A 26,529-nucleotide genomic window follows, 5' to 3' on the forward strand; every position below is an offset into this window, starting at 1 on the left:
AAACAAACTGTTCCTTCCAGTTCTAACATCAAGCTATTAACCGCAACACTCCAGTCTGGCTTTATCTTCAGTACTTTATGCCTCCAGGTTGTTTGAAGTGTGAAGATGATGCTAGAAATATGCTTTTTTATACTTAGTTACATTCTAGTTTCCTGTGAACTCATTTCTTTTTATCTATTTTAAAACAGAATATGCATCAGTTTCAGGGATGCATAATCTTTGGGGTATAAGTGGGCTTCAGATAGCCTGTGAACTCCCTGGTAATATTCACACAATTTTTCAAGCATGTACACTTTTCTGAGAAGTGTGTACACATATGAGAGGGGACCCAAAAAAACCCAGAATTTATTTATTAAAAATTGTGTATTTATGTCTACATGTTTAAACTTCAGTCACTTTCAAAGTACTCTCCGTTTGAGGCAATACATCTATCAAGATGCTTTTTCCACTGCCCAAAACAGTTTTGAACTTATCGATTTTGATGTCTTTTAGTACTTCTGCCATTTTTTGTTTCACTTTTTCCACATTGCCAAAATGTTTCCCTTTGAGGATTTTTTTCATGGGGAAACAAACAAACAAAAAAAATCGCTCGGGGTGAGATCAGGAGAATAAGGAGGATGGGGCATGGAAGTCATGTCGTTTTGGGATCAAAAACTGCTGAACACTCAGCTTGTTGTGGGCAGGTTGTTCATGTAAATCACCCATCATGAAATGGGCAAACGTGTTGAAAGACTCTCCAAAAAAGAAAAAACAAAATGAAACACTGAAGCCCAATGCAGCCTCTCACGATAATGCTAGCTGGTACACTGATGCTGATGGGTTCCTAGAACACTTACCTAGTGGGGGAAGCCTGTACTACAAGGGACTTGCCCCCTAAAAAATAACTCCGGGTTTTTTTGGTTCCCCTTCACACATAAGTATGTACAACACTTCTTAACTTACAGAATGGTCTGATCTACCATTCCTGTTTTGTTTTGTTTTGTTTTTTGGTCTCCCCTCAGATTCCTACTATGACCTGAGAGAATAAGAGCTCAGAACCACTGACAACCTTCCATTTGCACTCTCAGCACCAGCACTTATTTTTCATGGATATTTATGTATTGTACCCATGACTCAGAAGAGATGCTGTGTTTTCACTGAGAGACATGAACCTAGAAATGTTAAGCTCAAAATGGAATTAGGATATTTCTCCATGTGCCTTCAATAGAAAAAGAAGTCTGGAAAAGAAAAGCAAGGCAGAGATCAAGGCTGGAAGGACAGAGCCCACACTAGAATCTGTGTAGAAGTCAATGTGGTGACAGAGTAAATAAAGGCAGGCACAGAAGGAAGAAAGAAGACAAAACGTATTGCAAGGATATGGCTATGATGGAGGATGGGCTGGAACACACAATTGAGAAGAAAAGCTATAACTGATGAAATGCAACATATGTTGAGTCTCGTTAAGAAAATCTGAAGGATGACAAAACAAACACACTGAGGCAGATGCCAGAGGATATTTTTTAATCCTCTTATTTCACAGTTTTCTCTCTTTGAGATTATCCTAGAATAAGTTTAAACCCTCTAAAAGTAACGCTATTGATTCATAGCTCATTCACGTTCTCCCTTACTGATGCACTTACTTAGCCTTCTGAGCTTGGTTTACCATTATTTACTGAACATCTACCATGGGTATGCATTGTAGGGTGGGGGATACAAAAAGGAATAAGGTACAGCCAGGGATGTTCAAGTCATGCACCTTTGGGGAGGGAGGTCCATGGTAGATGTTGAACATTCATGCCAACAATTTGCAGCCTGAATCCACATGTCCTGTGTGGATGGGCTGGCTCTGTGAGCACTTCTTTCTCTGTTTTCTAACAAATGCTAAGCTTTTCTATTCCTATTTAGCCTGATTTACCATCATAATCTACTACAAAACCCCTTTTTTCTCTGCTTTAAAAAAATTTTTGCCATCGAAAATTGTTTACATTTTTTTAAGGGCCAATGTCTATTTTTCTGATTATAAAAAAATAGCACATTAATTTTAAAAACTTCTTAAGAATATGAAAGTGTGGACCATCTAAACTGAAAATCTTTCTACAATCTTTACACCTAGCCTGCAATAGTATTGTTAGTAATTTGGCATTTGAGCTTTTAGTACTTTTTTTATTTTATGCACTGTATGGTATTTCCTTAAAAACTAGAACAAACTCTGTGTTCTATTTCAGACACCTTTCCATGTCAAAATATAGAGAAATAACTCATCCTTAGGAAAAATTGCATAGCATTCCATTGTAAGGACTTGTCATAATTTACATAACCAATCCCCTCTTCATAGTTTAATGGTATCAAAAAATTATTTCCACACTTGACAAAACCTCAACACTCTAAATTGTTCAACTGGGATCATTTTGATTGCTCTAATCTCATTGGTTCTCCATCTTCTTTGCTTCCCACTCATCCTCCAAGCAGAAATCTAGTCCACATATAATTGCCTAGGTCTGTTTCCTTTTGTTATCTTTTTACATGATCCAGAAGGACCAAACACTTGCTAAAAGGGATGGCCAAGTCAATTTTTATTAGGTGCATTCACCCATTTTTACTCCTTATAAAAGTCTTCTATTAGGATATACAGTCCATCTTTGCCAGTCATCACAATTCATGCTGCTGGTTGGAAAGCACAGAGTGTTAGAGGGAATGGAATAGGAACAGGAAGCAATTTTTTTTTAGCATGATACCTATCTGCACTTGCTTCTATTAACCTTGTTTAATTCCTATTTTTTTTTAAATATATTTTTAATTTTAAAATTGTGGGGCACAGTTAAGGGTTAGGTATACAAATATGCATCGTTCAGGTACCCTTGTTGAAAAGGGGTGTCCCCCCCCCATCCCCAGACAGATATTGACTACCATTAATCCCACCAATTGCCCTCCCTGTCCTCTCCCACCATAGATTCCCACCACTGTCGATCCCTTTCCCATAGCATTACAATAGATGTTCAAGGTCCACTTATGAGTGAGAACATGTGATACTCAGATCTCTGTTGCTGTGAAAGATCACTCAGTTGTTTAATTCCTATTAAGCATTGTTTCTTAAGACTACTGCAAAAGAAAACAAATGCTAGATTGTGTGATTGCTTACTGTATGCTTAACAGCAGCCACATTTTTTTAGAATTTCTTTTCTACTAAGAGCAGGATTGCATCAGCAAAGAGTTCTCTTGTAAGATTTCCAGGTCCTTCTCATCTTTCTTCCCTCACCTTTCCTTCCATTTTAATGTCCTGTACTAGTTGATGCCATTCCCCAATTTTTATCATTCTGTCAGAGGTCACATCCTCTACATCTTCCTTTTTTCCTACAAATATGGTCTCCAAGCTGCTGTCTCTTTGCAGCTGGGAAGCTCTTCCCTTCCCTTGAGCCATGACAAATAAAATCAATAGAGAGAGAGGTCACATTTTCATTTTCCTTCTGGCCCCCTGGGACAGTTAAGTCAGCAGCACATTTAAGTCAGACCTCCTTTAGCCAAACAAACAAACAAAAAAAAACACATAAAACTTTTCTTTTAAATGTGTAAATCATTTTCTGTGGCAATTGCTCTCATTTCCAGGGAGGCTCCTAATTCTTACAAATGTCCCTAGTGAGAGCTTTTCTTGACCTACATTCCTCTGCCTTAACCCAGCTCATTTTCTTCCTATTTCAGTCTTAAAGTTCATTGTTCCAACTACATGTATGTGCAGAAAAAGTAGAAAGGCATGGTATGATGACACACCAAGTCTATAACAGAGGTCAGCTCTGGGGAGAGAAGGAGAGAGGGACATGGACATGGGGCTAAGGAAAGAATGCCCCCCGGCCCAAACTCTGGGTCCCACTAATTGCCTGACACCAAAGCAGCAGCTGTGGTTCTTAAGAGCTTCCCCCCAGAAGCCCCATCCTTGTGTTCAGTTTCAGCAGGCAACTTTCTCACCTTGGACTTCATACCTGGCCTCCTGGAACAGAAGGCAGACCTGCCTCGTTCTTCCTGTCTCCTCATTCCACCAAATTATTTTTAATTTTTATTTTTAAATAAATTCAGAGATTCAGAATAGCTGCAAAAATACTACAGAAAGTTATTACACACCATTCATCCAGATTCCCCAAAAGCTAACATGCTATCACATATGCTTCATCATTCTTGCTCTAAATATGTCATTCTTTTTTTCTGAAATACTTGAGAGTCACTGGCACACATGAAGCCACTTTACTTTGAAATAATTTTCATTATGTATTTTCTAAAAGCAAGGATATTCTTCTACAAAACTATAGTGCACTTATAAAAATGAATATTGATATGATACTAGGATCTATGTACAGATATTCAAAGTGTGTCAACTGTCTGAGTAGTGCCTTTTATGGAAGAAGAGAAAGCAAATTTCTAGGCCAGAATCCAATCTGGGATCACAGGCTGCACTTAGTTGTCTTCTTTTATCTGAAAAAGCTCCTCAGTCTTTTTCTTTCGTTAAAAGTATAGACCAGTTATGTTCTAGAATGTCCCTCAGTTTGGATTTGTTTGATGTTTCCTCATTAGATTTAATTGTTTCCTAATTTCTTTCCCTTCTAGATTTAGAGGAGAATTTTCATTTATTTTCAATATTTTAATGTTTAATTAGAAGAGCACAAAGGGCCGGGCTCGGTGGCTCAACCTGTAATCCCGCGCCTTTGGGAGGCTGAGGTGAGTGGATTGCCTGAGCCCGCGGGTTCGAGACCCGCCTGGGCAGCGAGACCTCATCTCGACAATAAATCAAAAAATCAGCTGGGCGTGTTAGCACATGCCTGTAATTCCGGCTACTCGGAAGGCTGAGGCAGAAGGATTGCCGGAGCCCAGCAGGTCGAGGCTTCGATGGCCGGGAGCGGCCACTGCACTCCAGTCTGGGTGACTGAGTGAGACTCCAACTCAAAAAAAAAAAAAAAAAAGAAAAGTACAATTTTCAAGCTAGTAAGATAATTCATTTAAATTGTTTCAAAAAGAGTCATATTTTTAAAAACCTGACTGCAAAATCTTGGGTTTATTTACCAATATGCCCAAGCACTACTCATAGGGTTTTGGACACTGAAGGTCCATTAATTTGTTTTGGTGCGGGACAACAGGGCATTTAAGAGTCCTACTAAAAGTCAGACTGTGTAAGTTAAAATCTCAGCCTCAAAACTCTAGCTAGTTGATCTTGAGTAAGTTACTTAACCTCTTTGTACCTCAGTTTCTTAATTTGAAAAATGGGATAATCACAGTCTTTACCCCATGGGTTTGTGAGGATGGTAGGTGTCAATATAGGGAAAGTTCTTAGAACAGTTTCTGGCAGATGGTAGGCACATAATAAATGATAATTATAATTATTATAACTACAGGATAATTCAGTGAATTGTGAACTCCTGAAAATGCTCATGACATTCTCCATCATGGATTTTTGCCATTTTCCTTCTTCAAAACCATATTTTTTAAAAATGCAACTGTATCTCATTATACATGGAAACCAATTCCATCAAAGGATACACAGTTTTAGCTAGTAGAAACAAGTTTAAGATATCTGTTGTACAACATGGTGGCTATAGTTAATAACAATGTATTATATTCTTGAAAAATGCTAAGAGAGATGTGGTGTTCTCATCAAAAAATAATAATTATGTGAGGCAATACATATATGTTAACTAGCTAAATTTAGTCATTTCACAATATAATATGTACTTCAAAACATCATGTTGTACATGATAAACATATACAATTTATCTTATAACTAAAATATTAAAAACAAAATAAAATAAATTCCAGGTGGAGTAAATATATCAATATGAAAGCAAACAACCAAACCCCTATAATAGAACATTTTTACAATCTTGGGTTAGGGAAAGACTATTAAAGAAGCCACAGAAAGCACTAATCATTAAGAAACAAATGGATAGACTTAAGAACTTTTTATTTATTAAAATATAGAAAAATATAATAGTATAGAAGAATGAAAAACAAGACAGAAGGTAAAAGATATTTGTTATACAAATAACTGACAATGACTAGTATTCAGAATATATAAAGAGTTCTTACAAATCACTATGAAGGAGACAACCCACTCAAAGAAAAAATTATATGAAACTTCTTCCTGGATAGTATTATATTTCAGGCTCTGGTTCATGTTAATCACAGCTCTGAAGATTTCTTGATTTACATCCAAAACTGTTATATGTATATTCTAAGTATGAAAGAAACTGTGATTGAATATTTTAATGTACTATTGGTTAAGTAGAGAGCTCTGCAAAAACTACCCATGAATTCAATCATGTATTTGATGTAGTGAAATCAGCTTTTGTTCCTTCTATAAAAATACCCCAAAATCTAAAATTCCACATGAATTTTAGATTTCATGTTTAGGACATTTTCCTTAAAAGTAGAGAATAACTATGAAAAGACATTTAGACATGAATTATAAGGAAAACTCACCATGTATCTTTCCAGGCTTATTCAAATCATTTTTTAAAAAATCATAATGAGAGAAGGGAAAATCACTACTTGTTTTTGGATCATTGATCATATGGAAAAATGCATAATACTTTCAACCAAGATCATAAGTGTGGTAGTTGTCTCTAAGACATCCGTACGTCCTGCCTCCTAGTACTGCCCTGTGTAATTCTCTCTCACTGAATGTGGGCTGTGTCTGGTAACTTGCTTTTAACCAGTAGATTACAGCAAAAATGATGGGATGTCATTACTGCGATTAGGTTACATAAAGATTCTGACTTCCATCTTGCTTATCCTCTTTTGCTTTCTCATTACATGCTCTGATGAAGCCAGAAGCCATGTTGTAAGCTGCCGTATGGGGAGGCCTATGTGGCAAGGAACAGAAGGCAGATTCTAGCCAGCAACCCTCAAGGAATTGATTGCTGCCGACAACCACATGAATGAGGGCTTGGAAGCTCATCCTTCCTAACTGAGCCTTGGGATGACTGCAGCACTGGATGACATCTTGTAACAGTCCCTGAGTCAGAGGACACAGCTAAGTTGTGAGGCATTATGAGATAATGCATGTTGTTTTAAGGCACTAAGTCTGGGGTAATTTGTTATGCAGCATATAGATCATTAATACAATAAGAGTGGCTACTGTATAGATGGCATTAAAATCTACTTTTTAATCAAAGAAAATGTGACTCCTTTCCTTTATTTTCCCTTGACAATAAACACAGAAGCAAAAATATATTGACAATATTTAAGAGGTACATCAGTTTCCTATTGCTACCATAACAAATTAAAACAACAAAAATTTATCTTACAGATCTGGAGGTCAAAAGCCAAAAATGGGCCTCATGAACCTAAAATCAAAGTGTCAGCAGAACTGCGTTCCTTCTGCAGGCTCTAGGGAAAAATTTCTTTCCTTGCCTTTTTCAGTTTTCAAGGCTTGCTTCTATTCCTTGGCTTGTGGTTCCTTCCATTTTCAAAACTAGCAATCACATCACTCTGATCTCTATTTCTATTGTCACACATCCTTCTCTTACTCTGACTCCCCTGTCTCTTTCTCTCCCTTATACAAACTCTTATGATGACATTGTATCCACCTGTATTATTCTGGCTAATGTCCCCATCTCAAGAGCCTTAATTTAGTCACATCTGCAAAGTCTCTTTAGACATGTAACATAACATATATACTGGTTCTGGGAGTTAGGACATGGACATATTTGGAGTACCATTATTCTGCCTGCCACAGAGGGGTAGACTACATGTTCCCTAAAGAAATTTTGTTTACTGATCTACATATACTGTAAAGAAAAGTTAAAAGGTGAGGAAAAAACAAAACAGTTCACAAAATTAATTTTCCTATATTATAACAGCTCTCCATTTTCAACATTCCAGATCATGTCTATAAGTATCTAGAAGCAGACACCTTTAAAATTTTTAAAATGATAATAAATAAATAAATGCTTAAAAGAGATCCTGAAAAAAAAGCAGCTTGAAGCAGAAATGCTATAAAGAAAGATGAGGAAAATAAACAGAGTGACTTCTGAGGATTGAACTTTGATATAGTCTATCAGAAGACAGGGGAGAGATGAGGACCAGAAGGCATAAGTATCTTGGAAAAGATTGATATTTTCCCAGAAATACAGATGTATGTCCTTCACAATGAATGACAACAAACCGTATTATTTGTAAATCAGTTTACAGCAAGGAAAATCAAATTGCCTTGCAAGAGATGGTAAAAGTAATGGGGAAAAAATCCCCTACTTATTCTTATTTTAGCCAAGAGCTAATACGAAAAACGTGTGGCCAATATGAAAGGAATCTGGTACTGTCAGAGACTCGACAAATTGGATTCTTTGTAAGTGATGCACAGTCCAGCTCTATTCCTGATATCAACTATCTTCCAAATCATCACTTCATGAAACATCTGTTTTCTGTGAGATTAGCACAACCTAACAGAAATGTGCTCAGCCCGAAGGAAATAAAGAGATGGTAAAAATTGATTCTAATACTATTTATAGGAAAGAATTCAGACAAAACCTAGCCTGATTCATGAGAAATGTTTCCAGTCTCCCTTAACTGGATTTCCCTTGGGAAGTAAGCATTTTCCTTGTATCAGGGATGGGATGGTAGCAGTGCATGCTTCTATTTCTATCCAATTAGTATGGTAATGATATAACCAAGTCAACAGTAAATTAGACTGCACAGCTTATGCCAAAAGCCAAATACAACCCAGACATCCATGTCAAATCCCTTTACCATGAGTAACAAAGCAATCAAAAAATATAAACAAAACATGTCCAGAACCCAGCCAATGGCTCACACATTGCACAGAATATTTGATGCAGCAAAGCACCCAAATAAAATGTATTTGAATAGTCCTTGTAGTTTATGATGGAACGCTACCTGGAAAGGTGGTTTTAAAAAAGGAGACAAAGAGTGACTTTGATTTGAATGGCTTCATAATAAAATTTATATAGCATAATTTTACCATCCAGTAGGTCAGATTATAGGCAGGACTATCAAATCTACAAATAATGTATGCTTTATAATACTTGAATTAATTGTTTGACACTGAACAGGGAAACCTCAAACTTTGGATTCATCACTTAATGCAATGGAAGCATAGATGAGAGAGAGAGAGAGAGAATGAAAGAGATAGAGAGAGAGAGGAGGGAAGGACAGAGACAAGGAGAGAGAGACTGAGAAAGAAATAACACACTGCAACTGTCTTGGGATAAACAGGTTCTTTTGCTTCATAACTGGGTTCAAAACAGACTTTTTTTAAGTGAATTTACAGAGATTCAATGTTAAACATGCATTTCTAAGGTACTTGCTTTTGTATTCCTGCAAAAATGTTTTTGAAAACAAATCTCGGGTTTAAAATTCATAATGACAAAATAAAATGCAAGTACAACTTTGTAAACTGATGGATACACATTTTTTCAGGAGGCAGTATAGGTGATGGCTAAGAACAAAAATGAACATGAACCACAAACTTCCTGTTGGCAGAGTCATAGAGAAACCAGTGCTCTCTCATAAACTGCTAAAGGGAAGCATGATTTGCCTCTTTAAATTGCAACCTGACAATGTCTTTTAAAATTAAACATGCATATACTTGGTGACCTTCCCTGGAAACCTATCTCATTAAAATAAATCCCCATATAGAAAGACAGATGTACAAGGGTGTTCATTGCATACCAGTTTGCCATAGCCAAGCATTAGGAACAAAGTAAGTGCCCATTGATAGGACAAAGCTAAATACGTTGTAGTAAACCCAACATGCAGAATATCACCATTAAAAAGAGCCATATGAGTAGATTGGAAAGATTCCCGAGTTATTGTTCAGTCAAATAAATAAGATATAAAAAAGGTATAATATGATACCATTTTAGTAAAATGCATTCCACTAAAAAGTTAACACATGTATACTCTCACACTTATTGTTTTTTAAATGGTGTATATATAGTATAGGCTTATGCTTAAGTGAATTACTCTACAAATTTTTTCTGTACTTAAAAATAGCCAGAATGAAACTCACAATTAGTAGAAGGGAAGAAATAATAAAGATGAAAGAAGAAATAAGTGAAATTTAGAATAAAAAAATACAGCAGATCAATAAATTGGTTTTTTGAAAAGATAAAATTGGCAAACGATTAGCTGAACTAAGAAAAAAGATCTAAAAGAATAAAATCAGAAACAAAAAAAGGAGACATGACTGAGACCACAGAAATACAAAGAATCACTAAAGACTATTATGAACAACTATAGGCCAACAAATCAGAAAACCTAGAAGAAATTGATAAATTGATAAATTCCTGGACACATACAACCTACCAAGATTGAACCATGAAGAAACAGAAAAACTCAACAAACCAGTAAAAAGTGACAAGATTTAAGCCATAATAAAAAGTCTCCCATCAATGAAAAACTCAGGACCTGATGGCTTCACTACCAAATTCTACCAAACATTTAAAGAAGAGCTAATATCGCCGGGCTCGGTGGCTCAGCCTGTAATCCTGCGCCTTTGGGAGGCTGAGGTGAGTGGATTGACCGAGCCCGCAGGTTCGAGATCCGCCTGGGCATCTTGGCAAGACCTCATCTCTACAATAAATCAAAAAATTAGCCGGGTGTGGTAGCACACACCCGTAGTTCCAGCTACTTGGAAGGCTGAGGCGGAAGGATCGCCGGAGCCCAGCAGGTCAAGGCTGCAGTAGCCGGGAGCGGCCACTGCACTCCAGTCTGGGCGACAGAGTGAGACTACAACTCAAAAAAAATAAAAAATAAAAAATAAAAAAGAAGAGCTAATATCAATTCTACTCAGACTCTTCAAAAAAATTGAAAAGGAAGGACTATTTCCAAACTCATTCTATGAGGCAAGCATTACCCTGATACCAAAACCAGACAAAAACACAGCAAGCAAAAAAAAAAGAAAGCTACAGGTCAATATCATCGATGAACACAGATGCAAAAATCCTCAACAAAATACTAGCAAAGTAAACTCAACAACACATTTAAAAGATCATTCACAATGATCAAGTGGGATTCATCTCAGGAATGCAAGGACTGTTCAATATACACCAATCAATAAATATGAGACATCACATTAACAGAATCAAGAACATAAACCATATGATCATTCAATAGATGCTGAAAAAGCATTCAATAAAATTCAACAGCCCTTTATGATAAAAACTTTCAACAAACTGAGTATAGAAAAAACATATCTCGAAATAACAAAGGCCATATATATAACAAACCCAGAGCTACCATTGTGTTGAATGAGGAAACACTGAAAGCTCTTCTTCTAACATCTAGATCAAGACAAAATCGCCCACTTTCACCACTTTTATTCAACATAATAATGGAAGTCCAGGCCAAAGCAGTTGGGCAAGAGAAAGAAATAATGCACATTCAAATCAGAAAGGAAAAAGTCAAATTAGTCTTGTTAACAATTGACATGATCTCATATTTTAAAAAACCTAAAGTAGCTGCCAAAAGAAAACTGTTAGAACTGATAAACAAATTTAGTAAAGTTGCAGGATACAAAAATCAATAACATTTTTATACACCAACATCAAACAGTCTGAAAAAGAAATCAAGAAAGGAGTCCATTTACAATAGTTACAAAGAAGATAAAATATCTAGGAATCAATTTAACCAAAGAAGTAAAAGAGTTATACAAAGAAAACCATAAAACACTGATGAAAGAAATTGAAGAGGACACACACACACACACACACACAAAGGAACTATATTCCATGCTTATGGATTGGAAGAATTAATATAGTTAAAATGACAATAGTACCCGAAGCAATTTACAGATTCAATGCAATCCCTAGCAAAATACATCATTCTTCCCAGAAACAGAAAAAAAAAATCCTAAAATTTATATGAAACCATAAAAGACCTGGAATTGCCAAAACAATCCTGAGTAAAAGGAATAAAGCTGGAGGCATCACACTGCCTGACTTCAACATTGACTACAGTAGCCAGGTGTGGTGGCTCATGCCTGTAATCCCAGCACTTTAGGAGGGACTAGGTGAGAGGATTGCCTGAACCTAGGGGTTCAAGACCAGCCTAGGTAACTTGGCGAGACCTCATTGCTACAATAAATCAAAAAAATAAGCCGGACATCGTGGCGTGCACCTGTAATTCCGGCTACTTGGAAGGCTGAGGCAGGAGGATCACCTAAGCCCAGAAGGTCAAGGCTGCAGTAGCTGTGAACATGCCACTGCACTCCAGCCTGGGTGGCAGAATGAAATTCCGACTCAAAAAAAAAAAAATTACTTCAGAACTACAGTAATCAAATCAACATGATATTAACATAAAAACAGACACTTTGACCAATGGAACAGAATAGAGAACCCAGGTATAAACCCACACATTTATAGCCAACTCATTTTACACAAAGGCACCAAGAACATACAATGGGTAGAAGACACCCTTTTCAATAAATGGTGCTGAGAAAACAGATAACCACATGCAGAGGAATGAAACTAGACCTTTATTTCCCATTGTATGCAAAAATCAAATCAAAATGGATTAAAAACTTAAATATAAGACCTGAAACTATGAAAAAACTAAAAGAAAACATTGGGGAAATGCTCCTGGACATTGGTCTTGGCAAAGATTTTTGGGTAAGGCCTCAAAAGCACAGGCAACCAAGGCAAAAATAGACAAAAGGGATTACATCAAGATAAAAAGCTTCTGCATAGCATAGGAAACAACCAACAAAATGAAGAGACAGCTCATAGTATGGCAGAAATTATTTTCAAACTATCCATCTGACAAGGGATACTGAAATATATATGGATCTTGAACAAGTCAATAGCAAAAAAAAATAATAACTTTTAAAATGGGCAAAGTTCTGAAAAAACATTTCTCGAAAGAAGACATACAAATGGCCAACAGGTATATAAAAATGCTCAACAGCACTAATCAGCGAGGAATGCAAATTAAAACCACAATGAGTTATTATCTCAATCTCACTCCAGTTAAAATGGCTTTTATCAAAAAGATAGGAACTAATGGATGTTGGCAAGGATGTGGAGAAAAGGGAAACTTTGTATACTGTTTTGGGGAATGAAAATTAGTACCACCACTATGGAAAACAGTATAAAAGTTCCTCAAAAAACTAAAAACTGAACTTACATATATCCAGCAATTCCACTGCTGGATATATATCCCAAAGAAAAGAAATCAATATATGGAGGAGATATCTGCACTTCCATGTTTAGTGTGGCACTTTTCACAGTAGCCAAGATATGGAATCAACCTAAGTGCCCATGAATTAATGAATAGATAAACAAAATGTAGTATATATGCACAATAAAATATTATTCAGCTATAAAAAAGAATGAAATCCTCTCATTTACAGTAAAATGGATAGAACTAGAGGTCATTATGTTAAGTAAAATAAGCTAAACACAAAAAAACAAATATCATATTATTCTCACTCATATGGAGTGGACCTCATGGAAATAGAGAATAGACTGATGGTTAACAGATGCCAGGAAGGGTAGTGAGGAGAGAAGGATGCAGAGAGCTTGAGTACTGGGTCCAAATATACACTTTGGTAGAAGAAACAGATCAGGACGATAACTATAGTTTACATTTACATTGTATATTTCAAAATAGCTAGAAGATAATAATTCACATGTTTCTAGCATAAAGAAAAGACAAATATTTAGGAGAGGGATATCCTAATTACATTGATTTGATCTTTACAAATTATATGAATGTGTTAAATTATCACATGTACCTTGAAAATATGTATATCTATTATGTGTCAATAAAAATTAATATTATAAAAAACAGAATTTTAAAAAAGAACAAAATAATGTGTCCAAGTTGATGCCTAATGACCTTGAGTAAAACCGTTTTATAAAATAAAATTGGCTTTAATCACTTGGAAATTTTCTAATTATTCTTGGGATTCAAACATAAAGATAACCTTTCTATAACAATACTTGTATCAAGAAGAACCTGTATCTCAATCAAGTATGCACTTGTTTATAAGTAACACAAATCTAAATTTGCTTCCAGAAACACCGTGAGTCAACAGGGGCTTGAAAGTCAGCAGACAAGGGTATTTTACTTACCCTAACTCATCTAGTAAATCTTTCTGTGGCCTTGAGCAAGTGACTAATCTGTTGGGCCTTCCACACCCATAAACTAAGGGGTGTGATCCAGAGGGCCTGATCCTAAACTCTATGAATTCTTCTTGATTTCCTTAACTTGAAAGGCCCCAGCAGTATTTGTTAATATAAACATAATTAAACATAAACAAAGTTTATAGAACTTTATGCTGAGATTCAGAAACAAGCACATTCCAGAGAAAGCAGCACCTGATATTTTATTTTTCTGACATGATTACTAAACCCCAGAACCCATCATACCTTTAGGAATAGGCTGGGAATGTTTTGCTCCTTGGTCCAGTTTGAAGTCCAAATATAAGGTTGGTGTGCGAGTGTAAACCTTGGACTGAAAAGAAAAAGGAAACCATCAGTGTTTTTCTAAGAATAACGTTCTTTACTTCAGATGGGCTCTTCTGTATTAGGCCTGAGCCTGGATCCATTACATGAGGAGGGACCCCAAAAAGACAAAATTTATTTATTAAAAAATTGTGTATTTATTCTTACATGTTTAAACTTCAGTTACCTTCAAGGTACTTTCCGTTTGAAGAAATACATGTAAGGAGATGCCTTTTCCACTGCACAAAATAGTTTTTGAACTTGTCAATTTTGATGCATTTTAGCACTTCTGCCATTTTTTGTTTCACCTCTTCCACATCGGCAAAATGTTTTCCTTTGAGGACTTTTTTCATCCAGGGAAACAAACAAACAAAAAAGTTGTTTGGGGAGAGATCGGGTGAATAGGGAGGGTAGGGCACAGGGGTCATGCTGTTTTTGGTCAAAAACTGCTAAATATTCATTGCAGTGTGGGCAGGTTGTTCCCATAAATCACCCATCGAGAAATGGGCAAATGCATTGAAAGAATCTCCAAAAAAAGAAAAAAAAGAAAGGAAAAAGAAAATCAGTGAAGCCAAACTCAGCCTCTCACAACAATGCTTGCTATCTGGTACACTGATGCTGATGGGTTCCTAGAACACTTACCTAGCAGGGGGAAGCCTGTATTACAAGGGGCCTGCCCTCCAAAAAATAATTCCTTTTTTTTTTTTTTTTGGTCCCCTCTAGTATTTATAGTTCCTCCTACAGAAATGTTAAAGTTGCAGCGGGCTTCTAATACAGCCCCTCTTAAGGGTCTTGGTCTAGGAGTTAACCCTCCTAGCTTTACAATATTGTTGAAAAGCTACATTCAGGATGACAGCTGTCTTCCTACAATCATTTCTCAAATATGGTCCAATGTTAACATTTTATTGACCAATAGTTCCTCCAGCTTTCTCACTTCCAGTCTTCCACTTGATATGGTAGGTTATCTCACATCTGAATGTATGTTTCTTTCCCAGGTCTCAAGAATGCCATTTCCATTTTGAAATTTTAAAATATGGCCTACATATATTTTTTTCTTACTTGGCCTTCTGGCAAAAAAATTAAAATAATAATAATAATAAAAGGTAGTCTAGCATTGCTGCCTTGAAAAAGCTACAACTCCAAATGTAAGAAAGGCAAACCTTTAAACTTTCGCAGGATTTTCTGTTGTAAACAGTGGGTTTGATTCCATCAACAGTTAAGCAGAGTTTGTAATTCAGTATAACACCATCCTGAATAATTGGCACAGACTAAAATCCAAGGGATTAACACTGTTGCTATAAAATTTACAATGTCTCATTGTTTATCACAAAGCCCCAGTGGTTCTAGTCTATTTTTTTTCACTTAAAAATGCACTTTAAAATGAAAAACTCACATAATGCTAAGCTTGGTAATGATGAGGAGTAATTGGAATTTTCATACACTGCTGGTGGGACTATTACTCGGTACAGACACTTCAGAAAACTGGATGAATATATGCATAACTTACAATCCAATATTTCAATTCATAGGTGTGTATACTCAACAGAAATATTCACCTAAAGACATGTACAAGAATCTTAATAGTGACACTGTTGATAATAGCCCCAAACTGGAAATATCCTAAATGTCTTTAACAATAGACTGAACAAATGAATTGTAGTTGAAAAGGTGATGCACCAACATGGAGCAACTTTATCTATAGCATGGCCATGCTTCCTTAAATAAATCATTTAGCCAACCCTCTAATCATTAACAGAAGACAGAACCAGTTCCCTGGAGATAAATACTGATGATTTTTTGTAACCCCCAAGCATGCTTTATATTAATTATCCCTCTATTCCAAGTATTTGCTTTCCAGTCATAAGAGTCAAGCCAACCTAATCTATTGTGATAAGCCCACCAACCCACCACCTGCTGGAGTCACAAGACATGTTGTCCTGAAAACATCAAGACATAAAACTTACGTTATCAAGTCCTGAGGATACAGTTGCTGGAATTTTTTTCTAGTCCAGCTTCCCTGTAAATGCCTTAAATACACCTTCTTCACACATCCCCATGGCCTTGCTGCTGGCAGCGTTGGCCTCATTCAGTCCGTCCTGAATGTGAATATACCCTTTTGCTCTTTTCTTTATTTGTGGCACCAGCTCACTGACCTAACAGTAATATACAGTGGAATACCATACAGCAAGGAGAATGAATGACCCCCAACGACATGTAACAACTTAGATGAATCTCACGAGCATAATATTGAGCAAATGAAGGCAAACACAGAAGAACACACACTGCATGATTACATTGCTAAAAGTTTAAAGCAAGGTAAAACTACCTATGGTGTCAAAAGTCAGAAAAGTAACTACTTGGGAAGGTCAATAACTGGAAAAAAAATTTTTTTTTGAGTTAGAGTCTCACTCTATCGCCCAGACTGGAGTGCAGTGGCCACTCCCAGCCACCGCAGCCTCGACCTGCTGGGCTCCAGCGATCCTTCCGCCTCAGCCTTCCAAGTAGCTGGAACTACAGGCATGCGCTACCACGCCCGGCTAATTTTTTATTTATTGTAGAGATGAGGTCTCGCCAAGTTGCCCAGGTGGGTCTCGAACCTGGCAGCTCAGGCAATCCTCGCACATCGGCCTCCCAAGGTGCTGCGATTATGGGCTGAACCACCAAGCCTGGCCTGAAAAAAAAAAATTTTAATGGAATTCTGGGGGCTGGGAATGTTTTGTTTTGTAACCTGGTCACTAGTTTCATGAGTGTGTTCACTGAGCAAAAATAATCTGAGCTGTACATTTGATTTGTGTAGCTTTCTGTGTATATATTTTAATTCAAAGCTTATATTCATTGAAAACATGCACTTATAAATAGACAAAAAGAGAGAATCAAGAGCCCAGAATTATTTACTATCCTTGATAAAGGCATAATTTTGCAGAGAATAATAATGTAAACTCCATAAGACATGAACACTTCTGCCTTTTCACCACTAACTCCCCACTAAATTAGCACATCTGTCACTTAGTAGATGTTCAATAAATATTTATTGAGTGATGTTTCATAAGGGCAAATCCCATGTATAATAATACATTTATTGACAGTATACACACAGTATTCATCAACACCTTTACCTACATGTAGTAAAAAGATTCTCTTCAGGACAGGAAAATTTAGTATGATCAAATTGTATGTCTGTACATTAAATTGTGGAAGAGGGAATTGTAAATAGCATTGACTGTCAAAAGATTTTTTTCTTTCCTGTGAACGTCTCCTATTGAAGCTTTGGGGTTTAATATGGTCTGGTAGATAGTTTCGCATGGCTTGGAAGGTCAAGCTGCATCAATACAACTTCAAAGACTGAAAAAGCAAATCCCCCTGTGCATACATAAATGAAACCAGAAAGGCCTATGACATTAGGTGCAACCTGAGACCAAAGATTCACAATCAATCTGAAGAGCTTGAAACATACATAAAAGAAGGGCAGCACCCGAGGGACACAGGATCTGATTCATTGGGTGTGTAAGGCACCATCTGGAAAGGGACTGGTTTTGTCTGATGACAACGTCTAAAATTACCTCTAAAAAGATCAAGGGTAAACTTCGCATAATATTAAATGACTCCTCTGCTGGGATAATATTTTGCTCTCTTTCAGACAAAGATCTCTTCTCAAACTCTGAGTGGCAGATGCAGAATCCCTTCCTACAGTGAAGAGATTCATCACAAAGAGGTTCTTGGTTTACTTTTTTACTAGCATTCTCATAAAATGTAGCCATAAAAATCATTTTGAACTGGAAGCCAAGAGTCTTTTTTTTTTCTTTTGAGTTGGAGTCTCACTCTGTCTTCCAGGCTGGAGTACAGTAGCATGATAACAGCTCACCACAGCCTCAACCTCCTGGGCTCAGATGATCCTTCAGCCTGAGGCTCATGAGTGGCTGGGACTACACGCACATACCAACATTCCTAGCTAATTCTTTTGATTTTTTTTGTAGAGATGAGGTCTCACTATGTTGCCCAGGTTGGTCTTGAACTCAAGCAATCCTCCCACCTCGGCCTCCCAAAATGCTAGGATTACAAGTGTGAGCCATCACACTTGGCCAAAGCCAGGAGTCTTTGATGCTGGCATTGCTTGTTCTGCTAACAAAGCACTTATCTTTTAGGTTTAATTCACTCATCTGAAAATCTTGTGGGTTGACTCACTGATGTTTAAGTCTATTTCTGGTTCTGAAATTCTGAGTCAGACAATTAATGTTTTCCTCCACAATCTAATTTTTAAACTTCCCTTCTGATTTCCCAGACTAGAGCTGTAGAGAAGTGAGGATGTGGCTGGGGTGAGGGAGGGCGACTAGAGCTGTGGGGAGTTACTGGGGAGTCTCTGGTTAACTAGTTCTATTCATGCCCTCAACCTCAGTCATCAATCTGCCCTCCCGGTTGGCACTTTTTGTTCTTTCCTTCCTGCCTGTATCTTCTCAACCTAATCCATACCATCCAAAAAATAGCAATCTACTTCTCTAAGACTGCAACTACATGGATACATGCATGTGTGTACATGTACATAAACATAGAGAATGTTCTATATTCATTTATGTATTCCTTAAAACATTTTAAACAAACCAATGACTTTAATAAAACCACAAAATATATTCTACTGTTTTACAGTGTGAAGAAGACTAACATGAACATTTTAACTCATTTTGGAGGTGTTTTCACATTATCTTTAACTAAAATAGAATTTCGATTCCAGTATTCTTTTTATATTGACAATTGGGTTGTTGAGGGTTTCAGTATAACACATGTCTTGAATAATCAACTACCTCAAACACCCCAAAACTAAGTGTATATTTTTCTATTTAAATTAATATATAACTAGATAAAACTCTGTCTCCTATGAGTGTGTGTGGGAGTATGTATATATACAGTTTTTGAAAAGCAGGTAGGTTTTGTTTTTAAATTTTGATATTCCTTGATAACTCTGTTAAAATAGCAAATGTAAATTATGCTTATTTAACGCAAAGATGATAATGCCAGTCTTGAATGTACTTTGAGTAAACCTGGATTTAGTTTTTCTATTACACACACTGTTGATTTTCAGCCATAAATAATATTGCCATTAGGTACATTCTTTCCAGTGTTCTGTTTCGTTTATTTTTATGTCTAGTATTAAACTTATTAATAGATCCTCAAAATGAATGAGAATTTAACTGAATCACTCTTTTTTGGTTAAAACTTAGCTATCAATGTATCTATTTCCACCAGATTAAAATATATTGGTCCATGACAAACTAAAAGAAAACATTCCCCTATAAATCTGTTTCAACATGGATAGACCTAATGCATTTAAATTCCATCAGTGAATTTTTTTTCTTTTCCTTTTCTCTGTTTTGTTTCTGATTAATAATGCCTGCAGAGATACTAAAATTCAAAAACTTTTCCCCTTTCTTCATTCTTCCCATTTCATAATTCTCTGTTGAAAGTATTTGGAAAATATTCCTTTAAATATTTCAGCCTATATTTGAAAAGCCAAATGGCTTAAAATCTTATGGTTCACATACCATGCAGGGAGAGCTCCTAGAAGGTAATTAATATGGCTTTTCAAAAGAGGTTAAAGGTAAATTTTGGCTAACCTACATCAGGGTGCTACCAAATCCAGGAAAACCTTGTCTCCCTTTCTCTATAAATATGTCAAAACCAAACCCTTAATGAATCTCAAACACCACTCCAATAATGATCACAAAACAACCAAATCAAAGTCTATAAAACCACTTCCTTCTGAACTCCAACTACCTTCAAAGACTTCCCACCTACTCTGGCTTTTGGTAAGATACCCTTGTCAAGCTGGCTTCCTTCCTCTGCTTTTATTTATAAATGTGATCTTAATTAAGAGACGAAATAACTTCCACATGGAAGTCATGTGACTTTAAAACATCTTACCAAGAAAAAGAATACAGCATGTAGTGTTGCTACCTATGAGTGTGACAAAAGAAATATATTGAATTTGGTTGTCGCTCCTTTCACAGATAACGGCAGCACATGGATTGCTGAGTGCTGCTGCTTCTACCCATGTTGACCTTCCCTAAAAGCAAGTGGCAGCAATTTAGTGTCATATGCCAGTGCTGTAAAAAATGCTTTCACATTTCTCTTGGGGAACTATTTCAAAAGCTCTTTATGATTTAGTAATTATAGGAAATACACTCAAATTCTCAATCTTACTAAAATTTGCTTCAGCAAATTACTCTAAGTAACTGTACTAAAAAGTGCCAATCCCCAGTATCCTATATTAGAAAGAAACAGTATTTCTACTTGTTCTTAGACACTCATCCCCATGTTGGAATATCCTCCTAATGTTGGAACTTATTTTTACGGGGGGGGGGGGTGTCATTGTTAACTTTTGATGAATCTCTTTGCATATAAATCTTTGAGTCCACTTCTAATTTCTTCCTTCACAGTGAAATTATGAGTCAAAAGGTCCAGAAAATGTAGCCAAAAGCAAATTGGTCAATGTAATCACCTGGTTAAACATCAATTTTGCTGAAAATGTCTGCTGCTAGTTACTGCTTTTTCTTGTCTTGGTAATTCTGCTACACCACAGGGCAGGTTTTCAGCTCTTCATTTGTTCTAAATATATTTTTTACATCAAATTCCTTATTGTTAGAAAGTTAATATAGTCCAATAGATCCCCACAGTTGCACATGTATATTGTTTTCCTTGTCAAAAACATAGAAGGGAAAGATTAATTGCTGAAAAGAAAAAAAAAGCAAAAGTAAAAAAACCCTGAAAATCTTTAAAAAAAAAAAAGATAAAAATAAACAGTAAGGAAAATAGCTTAAGTTAAAAGGAAGAAAAAGTTTAAAGGCACTGTCTCCACAGTACCAGCCAGTATCTCTACTATCTAGCATTTGTTTTTGACTAAATCATTATTATGATCACTTGTTACATTAACTGACTTGCTTTCATCCAAATTGTTTTCAGTCAAATCACTCAGTAACTGCCTTTAAAAGTGTCCATTTCATCACAATGTTGATCATCTTATTTTTAAATCTTAGTTAATTAAAAAAGCAGAAATTGGTATCACCTTACTCTTTCAATTTGACTACTAGTTTGGATGATATTATCATTAATTTAACAAATAACATTAAATATTTTTTTCTTTTAATTTTTTTATTTTAAGGATGTGGGGTACAATTCAGGGTTAGGTATACAAATGTTCATTACACAGGTACCCTTTAAATATTATTAATATAAGAATAATAATAGCTAAATATATTGATGACTTAGTATATACCAGGTACTATTACAGATGCTTCATGTATACTAATTTGGTTACTTGTATTTCTTTTTTAGTAAACAACCTGCTCATTAACTTATTTAACTTTTCATTCATTTATTAATTAATTTCTTCATTCAAAAAATATTGGTTGAGAACCTATAATGTGCTAATCATTATACATTATGGTGAACAACAAATCTGCTCAGCCCTTGTGAAGTTTATTTTCTTTTTTTTTGAGTGGGAGTCTCACTCTGTTGCCCCGCCTGGAGTGCAGTGGCACACTTCCAGCCACCGCAGCCTCAACCTGCTGGGCTCCAGAGATCCTTCCACCTCAGCCTTTCAAGTAGCCGAAACTAGAGGCACATGCTACCATGCCCGGCTAATTTTTGATTTATTGTAGAGATGAGGTCTCGCTTGCCCAGGCGGGTCTTGAACCCGTGGGCTCAGGCAATCCACTCACCTCAGCCTCCCAAAGTGTGGGATTACAGGCTGAGCCACCGAGTCCGGCTTGTGAAGTTTACTTTCTAGTTTTTGAAAAAGACAATTTAACAAATTAAACATGAAAATGTAAAATCTGGTATGTGCTATAAATAAATAAATAGGGCCCAGAGGGAGAAAACAAAATGTGGAGAGTAATGAACGGCTTCACTAGGGAGATTACATTGAAGTGAAGACTTGAATCCTGAGTGAGAAGAGTTGAGGGTAAGAGATTTCTGGGAGAGGACTTCCGGCAAGATGGCAAGGGTGCAGATTGGGTCTGTGAGACCTCCGCAAAAGAGAATACAAAAGGGTCAGGCTCGGTGGCTCAGCCTGTAATCCTGCACTTTGGGAGGCCAAGGTAAGTGAATTGCCTGAGCCCACGGGTTCGAGACCCACCTGGGCAACTTGGCGAGACCTCATCTCTACAATAAATCAAAAAATGACCCGGGCATGGTAGCGTGCGCCTGTAGTTTCAGCTACTTGGAAGGCTGAAGCGGAAGGATCGCTGGAGCCCAGCAAGTCAAGGCTGTGGTGGCCGGGAGCGGCCACTGCACTCCAGTCTGGGCGACAGAGTGAGACTCCAAAAAAAAAAGAGAGAGAGAACACAAAAGGACTCTGGCTCTCTCCCCGGGGGCTGCAGATTCCATCAGCAGCAGCCTGCTCTTCACACGGAGCTCAGCCGTTGACAATGCTGAGGCATCGCAGCAGTCCAGGCAGACACAGCCACTGCCGCCACTGCTGTCACTGTGGCAGCCATTGCACATCATGCCGCCCGTGCCTGGGGCGAGTCACGCTTTCAGACCTTGAAGCCCCTGCAAGCGGGAACTGCTGAGATCGCTGCCGCCACTGCTGCCACTGTGGCATCCTGCCAGGCCGTGGGTCTCCTCCCGTGTGCCTTGAGACAGCGGCTCCCATTTCCGGCTTCTTTCCGGCTCCCTCCCCTGTGGGGCCAGCAGCTGAGATAAAGACCATCTGTACCAGTGAGATATCACCACCTGCTGGCGATTCAAGGTAACAACACTGAAAGGGGAAAGACAGAAGCTTGATAAATAGACACAGGCCAGATCTGAGTGATGAACTGGGCAGTGGTGAACTGAGTGGTGATCTGAACTGCCTTTCACAGCAGGCCAGGGGCAACTAACCCTAACTGTGAACAAATTTACCAGCCTGAAAAGACAGCAAGAAATCAGAGCTAAAAGGACATTGGAATTAAATGAGAAGTCTCAGAGTGTGCTTGATTGGTTCTGTTAGTTTACTGACTTGATTCTCTTCCTTTTGTTTTGTTCTTTTTTCTTCTTCTTTTCTTTTCTTCTCTCTGTAAACCATATCTTTGTATAGAGGAATAGCACACCAATAAGGAGATTGGTTAGCTTGTATGTTAGCATCATTGTATGTTTTAGGTTTTTTTGGTATGGGAGTTGGTTAGTTTGTAGCCATGGTCTATTGTTTTTATCTCTTTCAGTTTTTGTCTCTCTCTCCATTTGTTGGTACACTCCTCTGTTTTCCCACTTACTCCTCTCTCTCTCCACCCCCTCTTCCCCCCACTGTCTGCTACATTCTCTTCCCTGTGTTAACCTCATTTTATTTCAGGGAGTAAACCTACAACCCCACTGCATGGACAGATTCCAAGGCAGTGGGAAGTGGGTTTCAGATTATCCATACACCTGTTGGCGGATACCAGGACCTGCAGATAGATTTTGAATCACAGCTCCCCCCTTAAGTAAATCTCAAAACTGCAAAAAGGACCACCCCCAACCTATAGTGCAACTCCAGAATTGAACAAAGTAAGAGGATATACATAAAGAAGAATAGGAGATTGAACAAACAGAAGTAAAAGCAACCCCTCCATTCCTGAATAACAGAATTAAAGAAGATGGTGGCATAGAGGGAAGGAAGGAAAAAGTAGGGAAGAAAAAACTGCACAAATGAAGAAAAACCAAAAGAAGAATATAGGGCGCACACAGACCCCTGGGAGGTCAGACACTGAGAAAACAGACTTCGGAACACAAACAATGAAGAGCCCCCAGAATGACTGCATGCAACATGCAACAAACCCAAACATCAATACATTAAAAGAGAGAATTTTAAAAATTGAGGAGAGACAAGAGGAAAATAGGAAGGAGCTGATGACAGAAATAACAGCAGTAAAGAATACTGTGATGGAAATAAATAACAAACTAATAAACATGGAAAGCAGAATTAGCCAAGCAGAAGAATGAATCTCAGAGCTTGAAGACCAAAACACAGAACTAACCCAAACTGTCAAAAAAACATAGAAAAAAAGCTTAAAAAGACAGAACAAAACCTTCAAGAGATGAATGATCACTTCAAGAGAAAAAAAACAAAGAGTAATTGGCCTTCTTGAGGCAGAGAGAGAAACAGAGGCCTCACTGGAACAAACATTTCATGAAATCATTCAAGAAAACTTCCCTCATCTCATCAGTGATGCAAAAATTCAAACACAAGAGATTCAGAGAACCCCTACAAGACAACAAATGAGAAGACCAACTCCCAGACACATAATAATTCACCTAAACAAAGTAGGTATAAAAGAAAAAAATCCTAAAGACAGCCAGAGAAAAAGGTCAGACTACCTACCAGGGAAGACCAACTAGAATAGCAGCAGATTTATCTACAGAAACCCTCCAGGCTAGGAGAACTTGGAGCCCTATCTTCAAAGTTCTAAAAGATAAACAATTTCAACTGAGAATAACCTACCCAGCCAAGCTAAGCTTCATCAGTGAGGGAGAATTAAAATCTTTCCCAGACATCCAATCCCTAAGAACCTACGCTGCCACCAGATCACCCCTACAAGAAACACTTAAGAAAGTATTGAACACAGATGAAAAGGAAAAAAGAACAACAACGTTCTTCACAAGAGTACAGGCAAAAGATTAAAAACACACATGAACCGACTCTAAAATCAAAAGAAAGACAACACACAAACAGGAAGAACAACAACAACTCTGTAAGAACCTTATGATAGGGATCAACTCTCATATTTCAATAATTAGCTTGAATGTGAATGGACTAAATGCACCACTGAAAAGACATAGAATGGCAAAATGAATAAAATATCACCAGGCAACAATTTATTGCCTTCAAGAGACTCACCTCTCTAGAAAGGACACTCACAGACTCAAAGTAAGAGGATGGGAAACAAATTTTCAGGTGAACGGAACACAAAAGAAAGGAGGAGTTGCGATCTTAATCTCAGACAAAATACCCTTTAAGATATCAAAAATTAAAAAAGATACAGAAGGCCACTACATTATGATAAAAGGTTCAATCCAACAAGAAGAAATATTCATCCTAAACATATATGCACCAAACATAGGAGCACCAACTTTCATAAAGCAGCTTCTAGGTAAACTAAAAAACGATATTGACTCCAACACCATCATAGCAGGGGACTTCAATACCCCACTCACAACCCTAGACAGATCATCAAGACAAAAAATCAGCAATGAGATCCAAAACCTCAATGTGACTCTTGACCAAATGGACTTAATTGATACCTACAGAACCCTCCATCCAAAGACCACAGAATATACATTCTACTCATCACCACACAGAATGTACTCTAAGATCGACCACATACTTGGCCATAAATCAAGCATAAGCAAATTTAAAAGGACCGAAATTTTACCATGCACCTTCTTGGACCACAGTGGAATAAAAATAAACATTAACACCAACAAGGTCTCCCCAAACCCCACAAAGACATGGACACTAAACAGCATGATGCTAAACAATTCCTGGGTCAACAATAAAATCAAAATAGAGATTAAAAGATACCTGAAAACAAATGAAAATGAAGAAACATCTTACCAAAATCTCTGGGATGCCATGAAAGCTATAGTAAGAGGGGAATTTATAACCCTACAAACGCACATGAATAAAATGGAAGGATCACAAATTAACAGCCTAACAAGCCACCTAAGGAAGCTGGAAAAGCAAGACCAGAGAAACCCTAATTTCAACAGAAGGATCCAGATCACCAAAATAAAAGCCCAAATCCAGGACATAGAAGACAAAAAGATAATACAAAAAAATCAATGAAACAAAAAGCTGGTTCTTCAAAAGGATAAACAAGATTGATGGTCCCCCTAGCTAGATTGACCAAGAAAAAGAGAGAAAAAGCCCAAATAAACACAATCAGAAACACAAAAGATGAAGTCACATCTGACCCTGAAGAAATACAAAAGATCATTAGAGACTACTATGTACACTTGTATGGAAACAAACTTGAAAACCTTAAGGAAATGGGAGGACTTTTCTGACATCACACAACCTGACTTAGGTTGAAACAAGAAGAAACTGAGACCCTAAATAGACCAATAACAATCAAGGAAATTGACTTATGTAATAAGAAAA

At 37.1% G+C, this 26,529-nt stretch overlaps 1 protein-coding gene across 1 annotated transcript in view; it reads right to left on the bottom strand.

Annotated features, from left to right (window-relative positions):
* PIR (pirin) overlaps positions 1-26,529 on the bottom strand; it is a 114,101-nt gene that overhangs the window by 22,577 nt on the left and 64,995 nt on the right. Inside the window, exon 5 of the mRNA XM_008064617.1 lies at positions 14,349-14,433. Coding sequence (XP_008062808.1) covers positions 14,349-14,433 — 85 coding nt within the window. The remainder of the gene's footprint in view (positions 1-14,348; positions 14,434-26,529) is intronic.

The sequence above is a fragment of the Carlito syrichta genome, unplaced genomic scaffold (assembly GCF_000164805.1).
Source record: "Carlito syrichta isolate Samal-C Ts95f unplaced genomic scaffold, Tarsius_syrichta-2.0.1 Scaffold307764, whole genome shotgun sequence".
NCBI classification, from domain to species: domain Eukaryota; kingdom Metazoa; phylum Chordata; class Mammalia; order Primates; family Tarsiidae; genus Carlito; species Carlito syrichta.